At 35.4% G+C, this 21580-nt stretch overlaps 3 protein-coding genes across 3 annotated transcripts; 2 read left to right on the top strand and 1 right to left on the bottom strand.

The window, feature by feature from the left end:
* The first annotated feature begins 836 nt into the window (after window positions 1-836).
* LOC145060158 (uncharacterized) lies at window positions 837-1298 on the top strand. The gene has a single exon (XM_079007871.1). The coding sequence runs from the start codon at window positions 837-839 to the stop codon at window positions 1296-1298; it is 462 nt and encodes a 153-aa protein (XP_078863997.1).
* Window positions 1299-1514: 216 nt separating this feature from the next.
* Window positions 1515-2084, top strand: LOC145060157 (uncharacterized). Its single transcript, XM_079007870.1, has one exon. It carries the CDS (start codon window positions 1515-1517, stop codon window positions 2082-2084), a length of 570 nt encoding a protein of 189 aa, XP_078863996.1.
* Window positions 2085-4649: 2565 nt separating this feature from the next.
* On the bottom strand, window positions 4650-7580 carry LOC145056824 (uncharacterized). Its single transcript, XM_079004551.1, has 2 exons — window positions 7323-7580; window positions 4650-6857 (listed from the first exon to the last, which is right to left on the bottom strand). The coding sequence occupies exon 2, from the start codon at window positions 6822-6824 to the stop codon at window positions 4929-4931; it is 1896 nt and encodes a 631-aa protein (XP_078860677.1). The 5' UTR covers window positions 6825-6857; window positions 7323-7580; the 3' UTR covers window positions 4650-4928.
* Window positions 7581-21580: the final 14000 nt, after the last annotated feature.

Below are 21580 nucleotides of genomic sequence, written 5' to 3'. Positions count from 1 at the left end.
AGACAAATATGATATTTTGATATTAATTAAGGACATATATGAATTTTCTTTTTTAAATGAATGAAAAACTAGTTTAAAAAAATATCTATGTGTTATTTATTTATTTTTGACTTAATTTTAAATATAAAAAATAGATGGAGTGGTGTTTAATGATATATATATGTGTACCAAGTTCATAGTAGTTGGATGTGATGATGAGATGAGTCACACCATACTACTAGTTAATGGTGAGTATATCGGATATCATACCGAACTCTTTTAATATTGTTATCTAATGCAACTAAGTAATGGTGGGGATAATGAATGAGAGTATTTAAAGAATAATATATATATATATATATATATATATATATATATATATATATATATATATATATATATATATATTATATGGACTTTTGAATAATTATAGCATTCAAAATTTTTAAAAATCAATATATAAATTCTTATCCAGAATTTCGAATATATGAAGTTCCAAATAATTTAATATCAAATTCTCCAATTAAATAAAAATAATGTAGATACACCAACTTAAAGGTGTGTAAGGCTGCACGGTGTGGGTGCGGTCCGAGACCGTACTTTGTGCCACGTAGACCAGGAACACCACCCTCAGACCGCGGTCTGGTGCAGCCTTGGCCGCACTGCGGTCCTTAAGTGTCGCGATTTCTGATTGGTTGAGAGGAAAAAGGGAGGATCGCCGGCTTTTGTATTTATTTAATTTTTTTTTTTTGCTTTTTCTTTCTTATATATACATGTCTAACATCATTTTTTTTTCACAACACAATCTCTTGTCTCTCTCAAAAAACTTTTTTTAAAAAATCAACACTCTCTCAAAAATGTCATATTCTGAAGAATTTCAGACTATTTTTGATACCGCTATTGCATGTGTTCAAATAACGGAACAAACATACAACGTTGTATGTAATAACGTAGCTGCAAGTTCTCAACGGAGAACACGAAGATATATTTGCAGAAATCGTGAAGAAGCCAACCAACGTTTGGTGCAAGACTATTTTGCAGAGAATGCCACTTATAAAGGGTATTATTTTCATAGGCGCTTCAGAATGCTCAAAGGTTTATTCGAACTTATAGTTGAAGATGTAACGAGGGAGTGCAGTTTTTTCCAACAACGCTACGATGCTAGAGGTACACCCGGTTTCACTCCCTTACAAAAATGCACGGCCGCACTTCGTCAGTTAGCATATGGCATTCCGCCTGATGCGTTAGACGAAAGTTTTAGGATGTCTGCTAGGATAGCACGAGACAGTCTCCATTTTTTCTGCAAAACTGTGATTTAGTTTTATGGTCCAAAATATTTACATAAGTCTACACGTAATGACATCCTGCAATTGCAAGCTCATCATGCTAGTGTGCATGGGTTTTTTGGAATGCTAGGAAGCTTAGATTGTCTCTATTGGGCATGGGAAAATTGCCCTACAGCATATCATGGGCAATTTACCTGAGGTGATCATGGTCACCCAACGGTCATACTTGAAGCAGTTGCATCACAAGATATGTGGATTTGGCATGCTTTTTTTGGTTCTCCTGGTTTGATTAACGACATCAACGTTCTTAAACGTTCACCAATATTTAACAACATATACGATGGATCCGCACCAAATTCTTCTTTTCAAGTGCGTGGAACACCATATAAGTATGGTTATTATCTGGTCGATGGAATCTATCCTGAGTATGTTGTGTTTATTAAATCGTTTACAGCTCCACATGGTTCTAGACGAAAGAAATTCAAGAGAGTTCAAGAAAGAGCTAGGAAGGATGTTGAGCGTGCTTTTGGAGCTCTGAAGAAACGGTGGTTCATATTGAAAAAACCAGCAGCTTATTTAGGCGAGGAAAAACTTCAAGAAATCATGTATACATGTCTTATATTGCATAACATGATTATTAAAGACGAAGGAAGAGCGATATGTGCGTTTGACGAGGAAGAAACCATATCAGAGATACAACCAATAGAAATTGGCGGCGAAGAGTATATAAACAGGAGAGTAGAGATACGTTGCACTGAAACATTTCACAATCTTCGCAATGAATTGGTGGAAACACATTTACGGGGTTCAAAACATTAACCTTAATTTGGATCCATCGGATGACCCCGAAGACGAGTTCTTGGAGAATGACTTTATGTAGTTTGCTTTAGTTATTTTATTTGTGTTTTTTAAGTTTCTACGATTATTTAAATGTCATATGTGTGGTTTTTGTGTTTTTTTTTGTAATGCAATGTATTTTTTTTTTCAAGTAATGAAAAATTATGTTTTTTTATTAAAATAGAAGTTTAATTAAATTAAAATAGTTAAAAAAAATTAATTAAATTAAAATAGTTAAAAAAAACACAAAAAAAAAGTGTGGCACCACTCCCTTGGTGTGGCAAGAAACCACACTTGAGTGGTAAAAAATGACATGACACTTATATGGCGGGAGAGGGAGTGCGGTTTCGGTGACACCACACCCTTCAGCCTAAATTGGATTTGGATTTTCTTTTGTACGGAAAGATGTACGATATGATTATTTTAAAAACCTATCACAATGTATCTAAGTTTGATATATTTTATCGTGCTGATTGACCTAACCGGATATGCACCATCGGATATGTACCCTTGACTAAAATCTGACTCAAATTTGGTAGGATAATCATTGGACGGTGAAAATTATACTCCCTCCGTCCCAAAATTATAGTCCATCTTTTATTTTTGGTTTGTCCCAAAATAATAGTCAACTTCTAAAAATAAATAACATTTTTACCAAAATACCCCATCATTATTACTTAACCAACTAAACATTTAATGTAACATTAAATGAAAAGTAGGGATAAAATTGTCATTTTATTAAATAAAGTTAGTAGTAATTAATGTTTTTCTTAATATGTGTGTTTTTTTTCTGTGGGCAATAATATTAGGACGGAGGGAGTATTTTATAAGGAAAAAACAGTAATTTGACCATTAATATAGCCATTATTTTTTTTGAACGGCTAAATATATTAGGAAAAAAAAACAAGAAAGCTGAGATAATTACTAACACATAAAAAATATTTAATTCGAGAATTTGGTATTATATAAAATGTTATTAAGGGTTCTAAATACTTTTTTTCATATAAATTATATTTTAATTTTTTTAGTTAAATTATTTTTTCATCTTAATTATGTCTCAAACTTGATTTGAACTATGCGTCATTTCACTATACGATTATGTCAAAAAAGTACTTAAATACAATATATTAATGTATTTGAATAATTCTCTCACACATGTGAGATATGATGTTATTATGTGGGGTTTTAATTGTTGGATATATTCTATTTTGGATGTAAAACGTGATTATTCTAGTGCATAGTTATGTGAAAACGGAATTTAAACCGAGGGCAATGTGTTTGTGTATTTGAATAGCATAACAATTGGTCAATACTTTCGCTCAAAGGCAAAGATGAAGAAATCGGGTTCTAAAACTGATCCGGAATGGTTCTCTTAACCGATTTGGATTTATAGGTTATACACAAAAACCAGTTTTCGCCCCCATCTAGTTCGGTTGTTAAACTGTTTTTACCCCCAAAAAAAGTGAACCAATGTAATAATTCGTCAGGTTTCACCAAGTTTCAATTGTCCGATCCTAATCCAATATTCAACATCAGGTATTAATGGCTGTTAGATTAATCCGTTAAGTTGAAATAATTTTAGATATAAACTATTTCTGTCATTTTGTGAAACTTACTTACCATTTGTGAAATTTTAGATAATGGCTATTTGAAATATTACAGTTTTAGTCTCTTATTTTTTTCTTTTTTTATATTTTCGGCCTTCTTTTTTCACAACTTTATTATTATATATATTTTTTAAATATATAAATAATTTTTTTGTCTAGATTTTATCTAAATATTTAAATTACTATAAATAATTAAATATTTTTGTTTTCTATTTGTTATCTAAAAATATTTAAAGCGTAAAAATATCATTTTGACTTTCTAATTTTTATATGATACAATTTTTAAAGTCATAAATGAAGATAAATCTTAAAATTAAATCATATAAAAATTAAAAAGTCATAAAATGATATTTTTACGCTTTAAATATTTTTAATTAACAAATAGAAAACGAAAATATTTAATTATGTATAGTAATTTAAATATTTTAGATAAAATATAGACAAAAAAATTATTTATATATTTAAAAGATATATAATAACAAAGTTATGAAAAAAGAAAGCCAAAAATAAAATAATAATAATAATAATAATAATAATAATAATAATAATAAGATACTAAAATTATAATATTTTAAATGGTTCTTGTGTAAAATTTCATAAATAATCTTTAAGCAAGTTTTATTAAATGATAGAAATAGTCCTTATGAAAATTGTTTCAAGTTAACGGATTAATCTGACGAACATCGACTATTTATGTACAATGTTTGCTTCGTGGGTACCATACAGAAAAAAGTTATTTACTCTAAATCTTAGTTTAAATGGTCAATGTCATGTAATTTATTTTTTTGTCCATCTTATGTGACATGTGGACATATTTCATGCGAGATATCCTTCTAAAATTACAAGATTTATGAGAAACGATCATAGAAATCAAGAGAATCAAGTAATTAACTAATCTATCTTATTTATAATTCTTAAAAAGAACCAAATTACAAACATATTCCAAAAACTGGTTTTATATAGTCGTAAATAGGTCATATCCGATACCAAATTATACATAAAGAAACATAGTAAATAGCACCATACTTAAACATATATTTAACCATACACTAAAACCCATAAACAACATAAACCTCTCCATTTTTCATAAACTTTCACCGTAAACACGGAATTAACTTATTTTCACAACTAACCAATAACAAAAACTCATCAACCCATATATTCCCAAATCAGCATTTCCATTTTCCAGTGCAAAAATGATGAATTTAATCTTCAATTTTTACTTTTTCTTGTTCCTGAACTTCTCCTTAAGCAACGCAAACTGCTTCTTGCATTGGTTAACCGTTTTCCCCGGAACCGCAGCCGCCACCCGTTCCCACCTCTGGTTAATTTCTTTCGGGAAAGTCTTCAAAGCCTGAACCAAAGCCGTTTCCTGGACCGGGGTCCACACATCCTGGTCCGAACCCGACGAACCCGCCTCTTCACTTTGACTCGGTTGTGGTTGTGACTCAGTGGGCCCCACGGAAACCGAAACCGAAACCCCGTCGACTTCCTCACGCGTCGTAAGTGGGGACGCAATGGAAACCGCGGGTTTTCTCTTTTCAAGAAAAGAATCAAATGCTTTAGCCGAATCAGGTTTTTGTAAAAGAACCGTTTTTGTTGCTTTCAGTATCTCCTCCACAGACCGCCCGGTACCAATATACTCCGCCACCACCTCCCATCTCCGAGACGTCCCTTTTGGGTATTTCACAATCCCCTTCCTCAACAACTCAATCTCTTCTTTCCCCCATGGTTTTTCTTTCTTTTGGGCAAGACTCCCGTTGACTTTTATTGACCCGTTGACTTGATTTTTCTTTACCACACTATCTTTCTCTTTCTCGGATTGTTGGTCCCCGACGCTAAGTGCCGATTTTAAAAGCTCCGCTTTTTTATTATTCCCATCTTGCCCTTCAAAATCGTCGCATAATTTTTTTAATTGCAACATATCAAGTTTCATACATATACTTTCCACATCATCCGAGGAAAGATTAAGGATATTCTCGGACACAACCGGGGACGAAATCGTCCGAAGACGCGTCCGTTCTTTTCGTAATAATTTCTTTTCTTTTTCCTTTATTTTTTTCTGATTCGACGCAGCCTCGGCCGCTTGTTTATCTTCCTCTTCCTTTTTCTTTCTATTTTCTTCCGCAACCTTTGCAGCTTCCTCTTCTTGTTGTTTCTTCACTATAAACTTTGCTTCCTTTTTCTTCTGTTTCTCTAACTTTAATGTTTCTTTTCGCCTCATGATTCGTGGGTCCCGTTTATACGCATTATCCACAAGCGATCGAATTCTCGCGTGTTCTTCCTTTCTCGCCTTTTCTGATAACTTTGCGTTTTGTCTTTCCATCCATCTTTTATGATCTCGTGACTCGGCTTGTTCAAGGTCAAACTCTTCATCATGTGGAAACTCCCTCCAACTTTTAAATCCATACCAAAAATCATAAAACGAATCGACTTCTTTAAGCGGCATGGTGTCGTCTCCTAGCGGCGGAATCGGTTGCACCACCGACCACCGCCCGTTTCTCATGAAAGCGGGCCCGAAAACTTTGAAGAAATCGTTAGGTGAACAGTCTGTGGGGATCTCATCATCAAACTCATCAGTAGAATCATAAATTCTCCTCCTTGTGGAATCAATCAACACTTCATACGCTTCTTGAATTGCTTTAAATCGGTTTTCGATTTCGTCTTTTTTCGCTTGTTTTCCGGCTTCTGTCTCCTCTCCTAAGAGAAGTGCCGCCTGTTTGTCCGGGTGGTGTTTCAAGGCGGTTTCACGGTAGCTTTTTCTGATTTGTTCCTCGGTGGCTAAATACCGTAAATGCCCTAACCCTAATAAAGCATAATGATCTTGTTGGATTACACCATCAGCAGTTTTCTTTTTCCCTTTGCTGCTGCTATATGAATCGGATGATTGCATGTAGTCATGTTCTTTATCTTTTGGAAGAGTTTCATTGTCAGATGTTATATTTTCTTCTTCAAAATAGCCACGAAGTTTGAGTGCAATGTCATGAAAAGAATGGCCAGCTGGTTCGTAGTTTGATGCTTTTATTGGGAGGGAATTTGAGGATATGTAAAGTGGGTCCCCATTTATAAGCTCGTTTGAGTAAGTGATGAGACGAATGGTTGATTTGGGTGTCATGTTTAGGGCAACTCAAACATCTACAGCTTCAAGCTGACATTGAAGTGAAAAGGGTAAAAGATCATGAACACAACAAGATATATAAACAATTTGAAGTTTCATCATGCTTTTGATAGAAAAAGCTTTGAAAAAGTATTGATCTTCATCTTATATACATGAAAAAGTGAATAGATTCAAGTCATTCAACCAAGATTAGCACAATCATATCACATATCATCGGTATATTTTTTAAGATCAAAGAGTTTTGGATGATAGTTTGAATATAGCTCAAAAGGACTAAACAGAAAGGAAGCTTTTGTTAATTTACAACAATCGGCAACACTCGGAAAAATTCGGTTACCATAAATATATTCCGACACATACCAACTATTACAACATGCAATTTACATGAAACGACAGTAAATCCAACAAATATTACATAGTAAGTCGGCTGTGATACATGCCATTAATAGACCTATAGAATTTATGCTTTTCGATGTAAAATAATGCTTTAATTACCTGATGGATGATGAGGGACGGAGTAAAGGCGATGAGGCGGCGCCTAAGAGAGCGAACGAAAGATTGATCGATCTGTCGAATTAGAGTTTATAGATGAAGGAGATGATCAAGATTGAGCAAAGATCGAGAAATACCCAAGATTTATGGAGTTTTGATGAAGAGGCGCAGAGAGATTGGAGTGGGGGAATAAGGATTTCGTGGTTTAGGGTTAATAGGGTTGGGCTGTAACTTGTAAGGGCCTGAAGCTTAGTCTAAGTGCACATTTTAGTTCTGATACTTGTAACCTGCAAGTTGAAAGTGGAATGTTAAATATTTCGCCCCTCAATTATATCTCTGCCCATTTTAGTCCATCAACAACGTTTATTATTATTATTATTATTATTATTATTATTTTCTTTTGCCATTTATTTTCGTGAATAGTCAAAACTAAAAGCCATGTTGTAACTAGTTTGGGTACCAAAGGGTTTTTAGCCCAACGGTATCGAGTGTGTCATCCCTCTTTAAGGTCGAAGGTATTGAGTTATTTATGGTGTTGTATCAATTAATTATGCATGTATTTAGTCTTTATTATTATCAGATTGGGTTTGTCCATCCGTCATTATGGTGCTAGGGTTATACTATAAATATAACATGCATTTATCGTTTTATGGTTAATGTTTTTGTAGCCCTACGTATCTTTACAACGAAGTTCTTATCGAACTCTTCTAAGATATTGATAATTAAGCATTCGACACTTTTTCAATCACATTTAATCTTTACAACGAAGTTCTTATCGAACTCTTCTAAGATATTGCATGGCCAACTCGACAATGCCACAGCATAGCGTTTTGTTCTGAGACCTTTGAAAAGAGACAAGTGACTTCTTCGGGTATGTTGATGTTCATGTCAATAATGTAGGCATTCACATCCCGCTTTGATTTGATGAGAATCCACTCCTCTAGGATGACAATAACAGGCTTTAAGATTAGACATTCTTTATCGGTGAAGTGAGTTGAGTAGCCTTTGTCGCAAATCTGGGATACACTTAACAAGATATGCTTTAACTCGGGAGGATAGTTAACGTTCTCAAAACTTAGCACTCCATTGGAAATGGTTCCCTTTTGAGTAATCTTTCCACCTTCTCCGCCCGCAAAGGAAACATAGCCCCCATTAAAAGATTGAATGTTGCTCAATTGGGAGATGTCTCCTGTCATATGTCGGGAGCAGCCGCTGTCGACATACCAAGGTCTGACAAAATTCCTCCGCAATTGTCCATGCACGATGAGCGGAATCATTTAGATTTAGGAACCCAGGTCATTACAGTCCTGGGTTGACCCTTAATATTCACAGATTTATCTTTTGATTTTCCTGAATTTGAATTTTCATTTACAGCATATATAGAGGATGATGATTACTGATTAGACTTTAATTTTGGCATCCATTGATATTTAGGTTTTGAAACAATTTTCTTTTTAGTTTACTTTGTGCAGGTGGATTTTCTACTTGAAGAAGTTGAAGATCCAGACCTGCATTTTGACGAAATCGACTTTGACTTAGCTTTGGTCGATTTTGGCAAGCTCTTTGGAATTTTATTAAAAACCTGTTTGTTCTTATGAAAAACTACCATTTTATTGTTTTGTTTTGCTTTCCAGTCATCATCTCGAGATCGAGTTCTTGAGGACTTTCTAATTAAAGACCGTCCCCTAGACTCATTCTCTCCTCTTTCTGACAAGTAATGCATAAACATCCAGTTGAGACAGTTTTTGGCAATATGACTAGCAGTACCACAATTGAAGCAAATTTGTTTATTATCATTGCACTCAATACTGCTTTTGTCAGATTTCTTGCTTTTATTATTGTTTCTAGCATTTTCACATTTGCCAGAACAAGTACTAGACTGTGCAGCACACGTAAAAGATGTAGAAGCACTCGAATCAGATTTAACAACTTTATCAGAAACAACACCATTATTTTCAAAATTATCAGTTCGAAACAACACACCACCAGAAACAAAGACATTAGTGTTTGAATTTAACACAGACTCATGACAAAATTCAACACCAAATTTAGACACAGAATTATTCGACTCAAACTTTTCAGCTTCTTGCTCCCCCTGAACTACTGACACATCTGCACTTAAGGTAGAAATGTTAGTATCTAAAATTTTATTATTAGACTGTGTTGCTTGTTCAGAAGCTGACTTTCCATAAACCATGAAAGGTTCTTTGTCAATTTCATCTTGAGACAAAGGAATAGCAGTGTAATTATGATTGAAGGGAGGGGGACACTCTCAAACCCTAATCCTACTTTTATCTGATTACCACAAGTAATATCCTTCCAATGCATTTGTTCCTCGATCATTTTTGCAACAGTTTCACTTGACCCATTGAATTTTTCAAAATTAAATTCAGCATTTTCAAAATGGTTTTTCAATGCGTCAAGTTCAGCGGTTATAGCAGCAAGTTTTCTTTTGAGATGATCATAATTTTCACACTTGTTACTGTAATCATCTTGCAATTTCTTAAAATCTTTTGTTTTATTCTCTAATTGAGTTTTCAAATACTTTTGATTTTTCCTAAGAGTGTATCCCTCATATTTAAGGTCCTCGTTCTCTCTCTTGATTAATTTGATTTGTTCACGTAAGAATTTAACTGTCTTAATGCAAGATTGAGAGCAACCAGATTTACTGACCTCGGGCTTGACAGGCTCAGGAGTAGTTTGCACCATGAATGCAAATTGAAGATTCATCGTCTTTTCTTATGGGTCTCTCTCTGCTTCTTCCTCCACACAATCCTTGATTTGGGCCAGATGTGCATTTTCAGGTCCTGAAATATTCAGAGCCTGAATTTGATCTTCCCAATCAAAGGATTGGGCCACCATTGCCAAGTTAGCGGTCTAATTGCTTCCAAAAGATCCATTGTTGTTGTTGTTCATCGGCACCATCGTTCGCTTAGCATTCTCCCTTCGATTTGGCTTTGGACACTCCCTTGTAAAATGCCCAGGCTCATGGCAGTTGTAACATCGCAATTTTCCTTTGTTGAAACCCACTTTCTTGTCGGAATTCACACTCCAATTATTCTTTCCTGTTTTCTTGGAGAACTACTTTGCCTTGAAAACCGCCATGGCCATTTGTCATGTAATGTCCATCTCTTCCACATCCTCAGGATGGATCTGGTCTAGGTCAGCAAATGAGAGTTGTGGGTAGAGTTCTCCGGCCACAAAAGCGTTTTAGCAATTAACCAGTCCAGTGGCGAGGGCCAGATTTTCTTCCTTTTCTTTTAAAGATGAATCTTGAGAACTGAATCCATGAGATTGAATGGGTGCAACTGAGGATGAACTAACACTAGAACCACCTTGTTGAGATAGAGATTGAGGTTGAGGAACTTGAATGTTTTTCATTTGAGGGATCACATATAAGGTAGGCTGATGAGTCACACAAGGTTGAACTTGAGGAACATGAGATGCTTGAGAAACTTGAGGAGTAGAGAAGCTTGAAAAAGCACTGTTGTTGGTGGTTTGGATTCCAAGATTTGCAAAAGAGTATGAATTAACATGATTTATCTCTCTTTGTTTGTCATCGAGATCGCAAGCCTTAATGATTGCCATTGTTTCGGCTAAACTCAAACGGTTCAAATCTTCTGTCTTCTTTATCACAGAGACATTCATATCCCAATATTTTGGTAGAGAATTCAGAAACTTCTTGTTGATTTCAGATTTTGTAACCATACCACCAGCAGAACTCATCTCGGTTGTGAGTGTGATAAACCTTTGCAATTGATTCTCAAGAGTTTCACCCAAGACATAGTTAAACATGTTGAACTTCTGTCGCAACATGTCTTGGCGACTTTGTTTCATATCTTCATTTCCTTCATATACTTTGATCAATGCTTCCCATAATGCCTTTGCGGAAGTGTACTCACGAAAACCTTGAGCAATTTCTGGGGATAATGCCATAGTAAGTGTGGCAAGAGCCTTTTCATGTTCCTCGACTCTCTCGAAATCATCACCGGTGTAGTTCTCAACTTGTTTGTCAATTATGGTGCCATCTTCCAATGTTGTTGTGATACGGATCGGACCTCTCAGAATACTTGTCCAAATTTTAAAATCCTTCATCTTGATGTATTTTTTTCAATTCGATATTTCCATTAAGTATATCCTTCTGCTGACAACACTCGGGGAATTCGAGTAGTGGTACCCATAATAGCATCTAATTCATGATGAGCATACATGCTTTGAGATTCCATGTTTTAGAAATCAACAAAAACTTCGTTAATTAAGATGAATGCAACCACACACTTCAACCGCACACATCAATAGCACACGATAACTGCACACACCAGCGGTATACTCCAACCGCACACTCCAGCCGCACACTCTAACCGCACACTCAACCGCACACACAACCGCACACTCAACCGTACACGCTCAAAGACGTAATCGCACACCCTCAAATATCTAACCGCATACCTTTAAAGATCTAACCGCACACCTTCAAAGTTCCAACCGCATACCTTCAAAACTCCAACCACACACCTTCAAAGTCTCAACCGCACACTAAAAAATACTAGATTTTTTAACGAATTCTGATTCCAAACTAGTAAAAATGATGATTAGTAGCAGTTTCTCAATCAAAAAGTGTGAATGCACTTCAAAAGCAACAAATATCTTCAACCGCACACTCTATGATTCTTCAAATTGACACTGAATTGGCTCTGATACTAATTGTAAGTCCCAATCTATAGATCCAAATCAGTAATCAATGAATTGCTAACAATCAAGCAGAGTGTAGAAGGAGTAGAAGAAGAATTAAGCCAAGCATGCACACATCTATATCGTATAAATGTCAAGTACACCTTGAAAACACACATACGTACGTTACTTTCACTGACACGCTAACACAACCTATTTATACCATATGAAGCAGTACACCAGTGTGCAGCCGCACACACGCGTACGATCGTACACAGCGTATGCAGCCGCACACACGTGTATGGCCGCATACACACACCTACTAACAAACTATGACCACCACAACACACTCTATCATCCTACCAAGACCTATACAAAAGAATGCCTAGCCCAAACCACAAAAGTATAGCCTATCATGTATTCTCCTCCAAAAACAAGTAAAAACCAAAAACAAGGGGGTATGAACTCACTTTGTTTAGTTGTTCTCGGTTTGAAGAGGAATTGGAAGAGGTTGAGGTGATTCTCGGCCCTAGGAAGCTTCTTGAGAGGTCTTTGGGCTTAGATGGGTTCTAAGAAGTATGATCATGAATTTGCATGGGTTAAGATGAGATTTTTGATGAAATATAGAAGTTAAGCCATGAACTCAAGTAAACACTTACCAAGAATGATAATATTAATTGAAAAACTCCTTGAAGACACACACCAATGCTCAAAAATTTGGAGAAAAAGGAAAGAGTTCTTGAGAGTTTTCTTGTAAGAGTTTGATCAAAATGAAAATGGTGGTGGTGTGTGGTGCTCTCGAACGTAGATAAAGAGAAGAGATGAGAGAAGCTTGAAATGATGGTTCATGGAAGCATGAGAGTTCATGGGTGTATGTTGTGTATTAGGCATGTAGGACTAATGGTTATTAGTGAGGTGGCACCTCACTAATCACTCTTGCATTATACATTTTTTTTACTCATTGGGACGAGAATGGGCCTAGAGACATGAAGAGAATGATGTTGGGCTTAACCTTTTAGCTTTGATCGAATTTCTTAGGCCCATAATTACTTTTCGGCCCATTGGGCTTCTTTGGATGGTTCACGGCCCAATTAGCATGAGGGAATGGGTTTTATGGCCCATTAAAGCTAATTAGGTTAGATACGGCCCAATAAGGCTTATTGGAGTAGTTTATTCCATTTTAGGCCCAATATGACCCAAAATGTTAAATCTCATGAAGGTGGGTTAAATTAGAGCCCATTTAAGGGTCCTAAGCCCAAAAAAGTCAAATTGGAGGCTTAGTGGTCCACTAGGCCCAATAAGAAAATCCTAGTCCATAATGGACTTAATCCGGGATTTTTTAGGGTTTCCAATCTTTTGTTGACTATTTGAAGTGTTTACATAGGGTGTTTGATGGAACTTTGGTGTTATTGAATAAACATCATGCGTACTTTCAAGTTTTTGTCATAAATATTATCATTGTTAATGTTTACATAAGTATTAGAATTCCTAGTTGTGACACCAATCTATGGATCTACCAAAGTCCGTTGATGATACTGATACTGACGGTGGAGGATTTGGTGGTACTTTCGAAGATCTTGAATTTGATGAAGAAGAAGAGAATTTTCCTGATCAGATGCTAATGTCGATGAAGAACTTTAAGATTCTGAATGAAAATTTAAATTCAATTATTCAGTCTCAAGCTGATATGGGGGGAAGTCAGTCTATTTCAAGTTTGGAAATTGATGGGATGTTGAAGGCATTCAAAGCCAGGGTGGTTAGTAAAGTTTCTGGCATGATTAAAGATTCAGAATGTCGAATTTTGGAAAAGGTAGACCATAATGATCAGAATAATGAGTTACGTGTGAACTCTCAGAATTTGATGTTTATGGGGGCAATGAAAGAATTGAAGCAAGTGATTCGTTCTTGAAGTGAAGAAAGTTCGTGAAGATGTGAATTTTAAGCTTCAAGAGCTTCATGAAGATATGTCGAAAGAGATTGCTAGTGTTCAGCAAGACTATGCATCTCTACATCAGAAGGTGGATATTATCTGTGATGTTGTCACGAAGTACGTTAAAATGTACGAAAGTTTGAGTCCTCAAATTACTCAACTTTCTACAAGTGATAGTCAAAGTTTTGTGGAAGTTATTACATTGTTAAAGGAGTTGAAAGAATTTGTTGTCAAGCCTGTTTCATCTTCAATTATTACCTCGGAGTTCTTATCTCAAAAGTTTATGCAGTTCTAAGCGGTTCTTCATAAGAATTTGGCTCCTTTGTCCAGGATTTCCAGTCTTTTACCAACAGATGCCCCGCCTGTTGTCACAGGGGTGAAAGGGGGAGAAAGGAAGGTTGGTGAAGCGAAGGTTAGTGAAACGAAAGTTGGTGATATGGCTTTGCATGAAAGTGTCAAGACTGTTGGAAAATTTTTCTCAACAAAAATTCCAACAACAAAGCCTATTGTTTCGACTATTAGACCGGTTAGTTCAATGGTTGTTACCACGATGCCAATTACAAAGCCAATTTCGAAAGGAATTGTTATTGGTTCTTCTGCTGAAGGTGGTAGTAGTTCGAAGCCAAAGGAAGCCATTGATATTTCTTCGCATAAAGACAAATGGAAAACAATTGTGGTTGAAAAATTGAAAGAGGAGAAGAAAGCTGAAGCTGAAGCTGAATTGGAGAAATTAAGAGTTGTTCAAAGCATAATGAGACTTCATGTAAATGATCCTCCTGGAATGGACAAAGGATATCTTGCTAAACATTACAACTATGAAACAATTGAAGCAAAAGTGTAATTCAATCACATGTATGCTTTTGAGAAGAAGGCAAAAAAACCTACGTGGTTACAAACACGGATATGAGCCAGTTTGACTCTCCAATAAACGAAATGATGTTCATCATGGAACAGTACAAGATTGCTGAGAAATTTGATAATGATGATGACTACACGTATATGAAACTCAAGTTTCATGTTGTTCTTGGGAAAGCTCCAGAGGAGATATAGTCATTGGTGAAGAAAAAGAAGGTGATCAACGTTACGAAGGATGTTTTGTTTGAGAACATGATGCAGAATTTTCGTTTTCATGTTACGAGGGCGAATGGTCAAATCTGTGATTTATCTGTTGCTGATTTTCCATTGATGAACTTATATGATCTTATACAAGTTTCATTAATTTTGAAAGATAAGGATGCTTCGTATCTACAAAGATCTGATCCAGAAGTGTTTAGACTTGGTCTTGCCCACATCAAAATATTCATAGATAACTACTATGAGTGTTTGGCCCTGACTGATGTGGAGTTGCCTACTGCAAAGGGGTTGGAAGTGAAAGCTCCTATGGAACCAACGAAGACTCAAGTTGAGTTGAAGATATATGCAGATGGCGAGTTTTCTTCAAGCCATTAGGATTGGTCTTCGCAGGAAAGGATAAGAAAGGAAAAAGCAAAAAGATTTTTGTTCCAGGCATGCGAAGTGGAGAGGTACACTACAACCCGGTATACAAATTTTATTGTTCGTATGAATAACTGTTCAAAGAACAATCAAGGGGATAAGAAAGAGTTGAAGAAGATTTTGTCTTGGTACACTGAGATATGAAGGGTGATGATGTATGCTATACAGATTCTCACGAATTAAGAAGGTCAACATTATTACAAGGGGGGAGATTGTAAGGGTCGAAGACTTTTTGTATTATGTCAAAGACTATAATATTATTTTACAAGGCATTTATGTAACGAAGCTTAGAAGTTTAGTCCTTGTAATTTTTTGTTTGATTTCATGTCTCCTATAAATAAGGACATTACTTAGAGTTAGATAAGAGTCTTGTAAGAACTTGTCTACATTCTCTCTATAAGAACTAAAAGCATAATAGAGCTAAAACTAGATTATATTTACTCTCTTTGTTCATTTACTCGATTACTCTGATACATTCTTGATTCATCACGTCATCAAGGGCCAACATATGACTAATACAGATAGAGGGTTATAGAGATATTAGGGTGCATATGCTATGTCCCAGGTCGGATCTTCTAATCATGGAGAGGGGAAAAAATATGGCTAACAGACAGAAATAGTTTCATATATAAGGAGGTGCATAGAAATAGAGTTGCATATGTTGCATTCCAGGTCGGATCTCTTCCAATCACACAGAGGAAGCAACATATGACTGACAGATAGAAAGCAAGAAAATAATTTCCTACATACCTATTTTATCAGAACCCCCCAAGTCGCCCTATCAGAACAAGAATTAAGGACATAAGTGTTAGATTAGTGTCTAAGCCCATAACTATTTTGGTATGTACTTGACCCGATTGCGAGCATTATCCTTTCGGGTTGCCTTCACCATAGCAACTGATAGGATGAATTAAGTAGAAAAAGGATTAATTATGATTTATTAATATATTATAAGAATAATATATTAAAAGAAAAATCATATTGTTTAATTAATATTAGTCAAAGAATTAATTAAGAATTAGTTTTTGTGACTAAAAGACGTTAATTAATTAAAGGGCACTAGAACTGTCAATTGTGTGATAGTTGAATATTGGGCTAATGGACTCCATAGAAGTTGGACTGGATGAAATCTATGGGGAAACCCATTAGAATTCGTCCAAGGCTTCTAAGGAAGGAGTCCATGGGCTGCTTAGGGCCTAAGCAGTCAGATTAGGGTTTCCTAGTTCAAAACCCTAATAGCCTTAGTATATAAGGAACCCCTAAGGCCCCAAAAAACGTGAGGAAGTGATACCTACAGGTTCTTGGTCGTTTTTGGTGCTCCTCCTCCTTCTCCTAAGTCATCGTGTTGCTCATGGTGTTTGTGACTCCATTCGAGGTGCAACATTTGAGGCACTAAGCTTTCAAGAGTCAAGATCAAGAGGAATTGAGATTGTTATTGCAACATAACAATTAAGGTAAGATCTAAACTCTATTCTTCTGCCAATTTTGATTATTATATGCTAGAATTAGGGTTTATGAGCTTTGGATGATTATTTGCATGTACATTTAGATAATCCTAGATCCAAAGTTTTAGGGTTTTGTATGTACACCACAGGATTGATGTTTTGCTTAAAACCCATCAATGGTATCAGAGCCTAGGATGGTTTTCTAATATATTTGATGCAAAAGTTATGTTTTCAAAGTAGAAAAAAATTTCCTTTTTGCTTTCTGCCTGTTCACCACGAGGTGGTGGCTATCACGAGGTGGTAAAATCACCACAAGGTGGTGTCGGGTCAGATGGCAGAAAACTCAGGATTTTGACATATTTTGAGATTGGATAATTACCAAAATTGTTTTTGATTGATAAAATCAGAATTTTATTAATTTGTCATGATTATCCTTGTTAAAATTAGAGGTAATCGTCATTTAATTAGATAATTATTGCCTTATTTGATAAACCCAAATTATTTGAATTATCTTGCAAGAAATTGAATTAGGTCAAATTTAGATAATCACTAATTATTTGATTCATTGAATTATTTGTAATTTGATTTAGAAAGTTTTGAAAAGTTTCAAAACTTGCCCTCAAGTTTAGGAATTTAAACTTTTTTATTAAAAGTTTAATTTTGAAATATTTAAATTCTAATCCCTAAGGTTTTGAAAAGTTTCAAAATTTGCCCTCAAGTTTTGGAATTTAAAATTTGATTAAAAGTTTAATTTTGAAATATTAAATTCTAAGACCCTAGTACTGTCACAACCCAAAACCTTTTCTCTCGTATTTTTTTGGCCAATTCTATCAAATGTTAAATTCGATTTCATCATCTTTAGCATCGTTTAAGGGTTGGATAAAGCATTCTAAGGCTCGTATAATCAAAGTTTGGGCTCTAGGTTGGGTAATATCAAGTCGTAGTACAACTATCGGGCCATACACACCTTTAAGAGGAGTGTACGGCCATACACATGAGTGTGCGGCCGCACACCCCCCCTCTTGACCGCACTCCCTTCCTATTTAAGGGATACTTGGCATTTATTCATCCTTTTGGTACCCAGAACTCTCTCTCTCTCTCTCTCTCTCTCTTACTTCCTCTCTCTAGAAGCTTCAACCAAGAACACTCCAAGGGACTTCAAACACATAAGTGATCTATCCTAGAGTTTGTATTACTTGATTTCCTCCTCATCTAAGCCTTGTTCATCAAAGTTTCATAGTTTTCTTCACCCCTTTGAAGGTATACGGCCGCACACCTTCATAGGTGTTGTCGTACACACCTAAAAACACCCTCCCAAGTGTGAACTTGACCCCTATCTGCCATTTGGACTCGGTTTAGGCCTAATTGCACCTCAAAATCGACATTTTGGGCATAAACGAAGGGTGTACGGCCGCACACCCCTATGTACGACCGCACACACCTATGTACGGGCGCACACACATCCTTAGAGTCGCACACACACACACACACGCACACACACTTTGATCATGTTTGGCCTCAAACTTGTAATACCACTTAGTATGGAACCTAGAATCACACCTTGGATGCATGTAGGACCTTGAAAACACCTCAAAAACACTTCCCTTCATGAGTGTACGTCCGCACACTCAAGGGCCACACACCCATGGCCACACACTCCAATAGGGTGGCCATACACCTCCCTCACTCAACCATACACAGTTTAAACACTTAGTTCAAGTGTTTCCAGTCCCTTAGAGTGGTTTCCCGTCATGTTTAGCTATAGAATATTCTTATCTAAAGCATAGATATGTTATTATATGTTAATAGGATCCACTTGCGTTCGAAACATCGATTGACACTCAAAATCCACACCAAGTTAACACCGGAATCCTACGTTAAACACTGACTTCATACCCTTACGCTTTTATGATTTTAAATGTTTTTAGGGGGGAATACAAGCAAAAGTACAAGGAAACTTGTGCTCAAAATATATTATTTTGTCTAATTTATAATATATTCAATATGATTTTAAACATGTAAAACAATTTTCACCAAACGATTATGAAATCAACTTGTAAAAACAATTTGAAAAATTAGAGTGATAAACTTGTGAATCATGTGATAAAATGTATTATTTTATAAAGAATTCATGCAAATCATAAACAAGATTTTCAGTACTATTACTCTTAAATTTGTTAGTCTAAATTGGAGACGTGTCCTTGGTAATACTCACCAACGTAAAACAGAGTGTAGGACCACCCTTATGACCAGAATTTCCTGGAGGGAAAGCGTGGCTTTTGTGTATAGATCTATACGGGACTGACTATCCTGCACCTCGCTGCTAGTTACAGCCAGACTTAAAAGTTTGCGGGTGACAAAGTCATAAAGGATACTGGCCCTGTTACGTGTCATATCAAGTTAATGTATGGTTATAAAACTCACAATCTAGATAGCATAGATTTATTTGTAATAATAAACCAAGGGAACTAACCTCAAAGTAATAACAGATTCGATTACTAGAGAGTATTAATAATACTCTTAGGATTTAGTTCACCACATATTTTATTAGTTTTATTAATGTAATAAGACTAACATACCTTATTGAGAGTAACCAGGGTTTTTCAAAGGAAACTACATTTAACGATATAAGTATGGTAGATACTTGTGTTGGATTAATGTCTAAGTCCATAACTATAATTGGTAAGACTTGACCCGACCCGGCATGGTCCATTTGGGTTGCATACCATCATGCACTTGGATAGACTATAATGAGAGAAATAAGACACTTATGGTTATTAATATATTATAAGTTCTAGTATATTAATAATAAGAATAATAAGATTATTTAATTAGTATTGATCAAGAATTAATCTAGGATTAATTAAGTGATCAAAAGAAGACTAATTAAGTATATGGGTTGATTGTGTAAATCATCCATACTTGTATAGTGGGCTAATGCTCCATGGATAATCAAGTTGGGCTAAAACCCATGGGATGGTCCATGGATGCTCCATGGTGTATTTGTACCCATGGATCATGGAAATGAAAGGTCATGTCAATTAGGGTTTACATGGTGTAACCCTAACTATATAAGCATCTTATTCTTGACCAAAATTGGCCACTAGTGTGTGAAAAGAAAGGGCTAGCCGATTTCATGAGTTGTAGAATTCTCTCAAGCTATTCTAAGTGTTTTGGTGATTGTGATTCCATTTGAGGCTTCCACACTATTGGGGCTAGGCACTCAAGCTTCATGAAGACTTTCTACATTAAGAGGTATGTATTCTATCTTGTTACATTCATTGATTTGTATGCTAGATTAGGATAATACCTTGGAAGTTCTTATTTGCATGTATAATAGAGAAAACATAGATCCAAGGTATTTAGGGTTGCATGTACACTTAGGAAGTGTTAGAATGCTCAAAACCCAACAGTGGTATCAGAGCCTAGGCTTGCTTTCTCTTATACTTGATGCAAATTGTTGAAAAATGCTGAAAAACTCGATTTTCTGGCTTTCTGGGCACTAGACTCGCCGAGTCCACTGATGAACTCGCCGAGTCCATGAGTAAAATCATCCTACTCGCCGAGTAGGTTCATGCACTCGCCGAGTAGGAGCCCCAGACAGCATATTTTCGAGGTTTTTGGCTAGAAATGGACTAGGAACATTACCCTAAGTTGTTTTTGAACTTATAAACTTGTTTTTGATGTGGTAATGTTCATGTTAATCCAATTTCAAAGATAATTGTTAATAGATTCATGTTTTGAATTAGTTTAGTGATTAGGCTAATTACATGAAAAAGTTTGATTTGAATTATCTTGTTCTTATGAGTTGCTTAGATTAATAGAAAAGTTAATTGAAATAGTTGTTTTCAATCCAAATTAATCTAAGAGTTGATTCTAAAATCTGTTTTTGTAACTTGTCCTCAAGTTATATGAAAAGTCACATTTAAGTTTCATAAAACTCATAAAAGTTGGCAATGGTTACAAAAGATGAAGAGTCTTGTCCTTAAGTTATGGAGGTTCAAGAGTCACTTCATTAAGTAATAAAATATGTAACCATAATTAAATCCATAAGTTATAAAAATAAAGAAAAGTTAATTCTTTTATTAGTTTAAAGTCTTCCATAACTTGTCCTCAAGTTATGGAACTTGAAGAGTTTTTGGATTAAAACTACTTTAAACACATAAGTTATGGAATTAATTAGTTTTGAATAGTTTCAAAACTTGCCCTCGAGTTTTGGAATTTGAAAAGTTTTCCTTATGAATACTTTAATTCCAAGTTAGCCCTTAGAATTTTAAAAGTTAAAATTCAACCCTTATACTTTATAATATTATAAGTTAATAATATATATATATATATATATATATATATATATATATATATATATATATGTATAAGAGTAAAGTCAGTCTTACCGCTAGTACGCCTCATTCACGAAGCCGGTCTATAAGGTGGGTATAAGGTTGTTGCCTATAAAATGGCAACTTAATGGGTGTCCACTCTCACCCACCGCTTGCTTGACCGGTGGAGGGTCGTTAGCCGAACGGGTTTGACAGGACTATAATTCTCCCTTCATTAAAAGTATTAATGATAAATACTAAGTAACTAAACTCTTAATAAATACCCAATCTTAGTTACTTAGGAAAAAGTGAATAAGGTGCTAATCCATGAAATTACACTTGGCACCTTGTTTAAGTCGGTTAGTGGAGCGTGTGTGGTTAACCGGCACACTAACTCATATT

This window comes from Lactuca serriola, chromosome 6 (genome assembly GCF_051521515.1).
Source record: "Lactuca serriola cultivar US96UC23 chromosome 6, Lser_US96UC23_V15, whole genome shotgun sequence".
Taxonomy (NCBI): Eukaryota; Viridiplantae; Streptophyta; class Magnoliopsida; order Asterales; family Asteraceae; genus Lactuca; species Lactuca serriola.
Note: the sequence above shows the minus strand (reverse complement) of the source record. Positions and strands in the feature narration are given on the sequence as shown.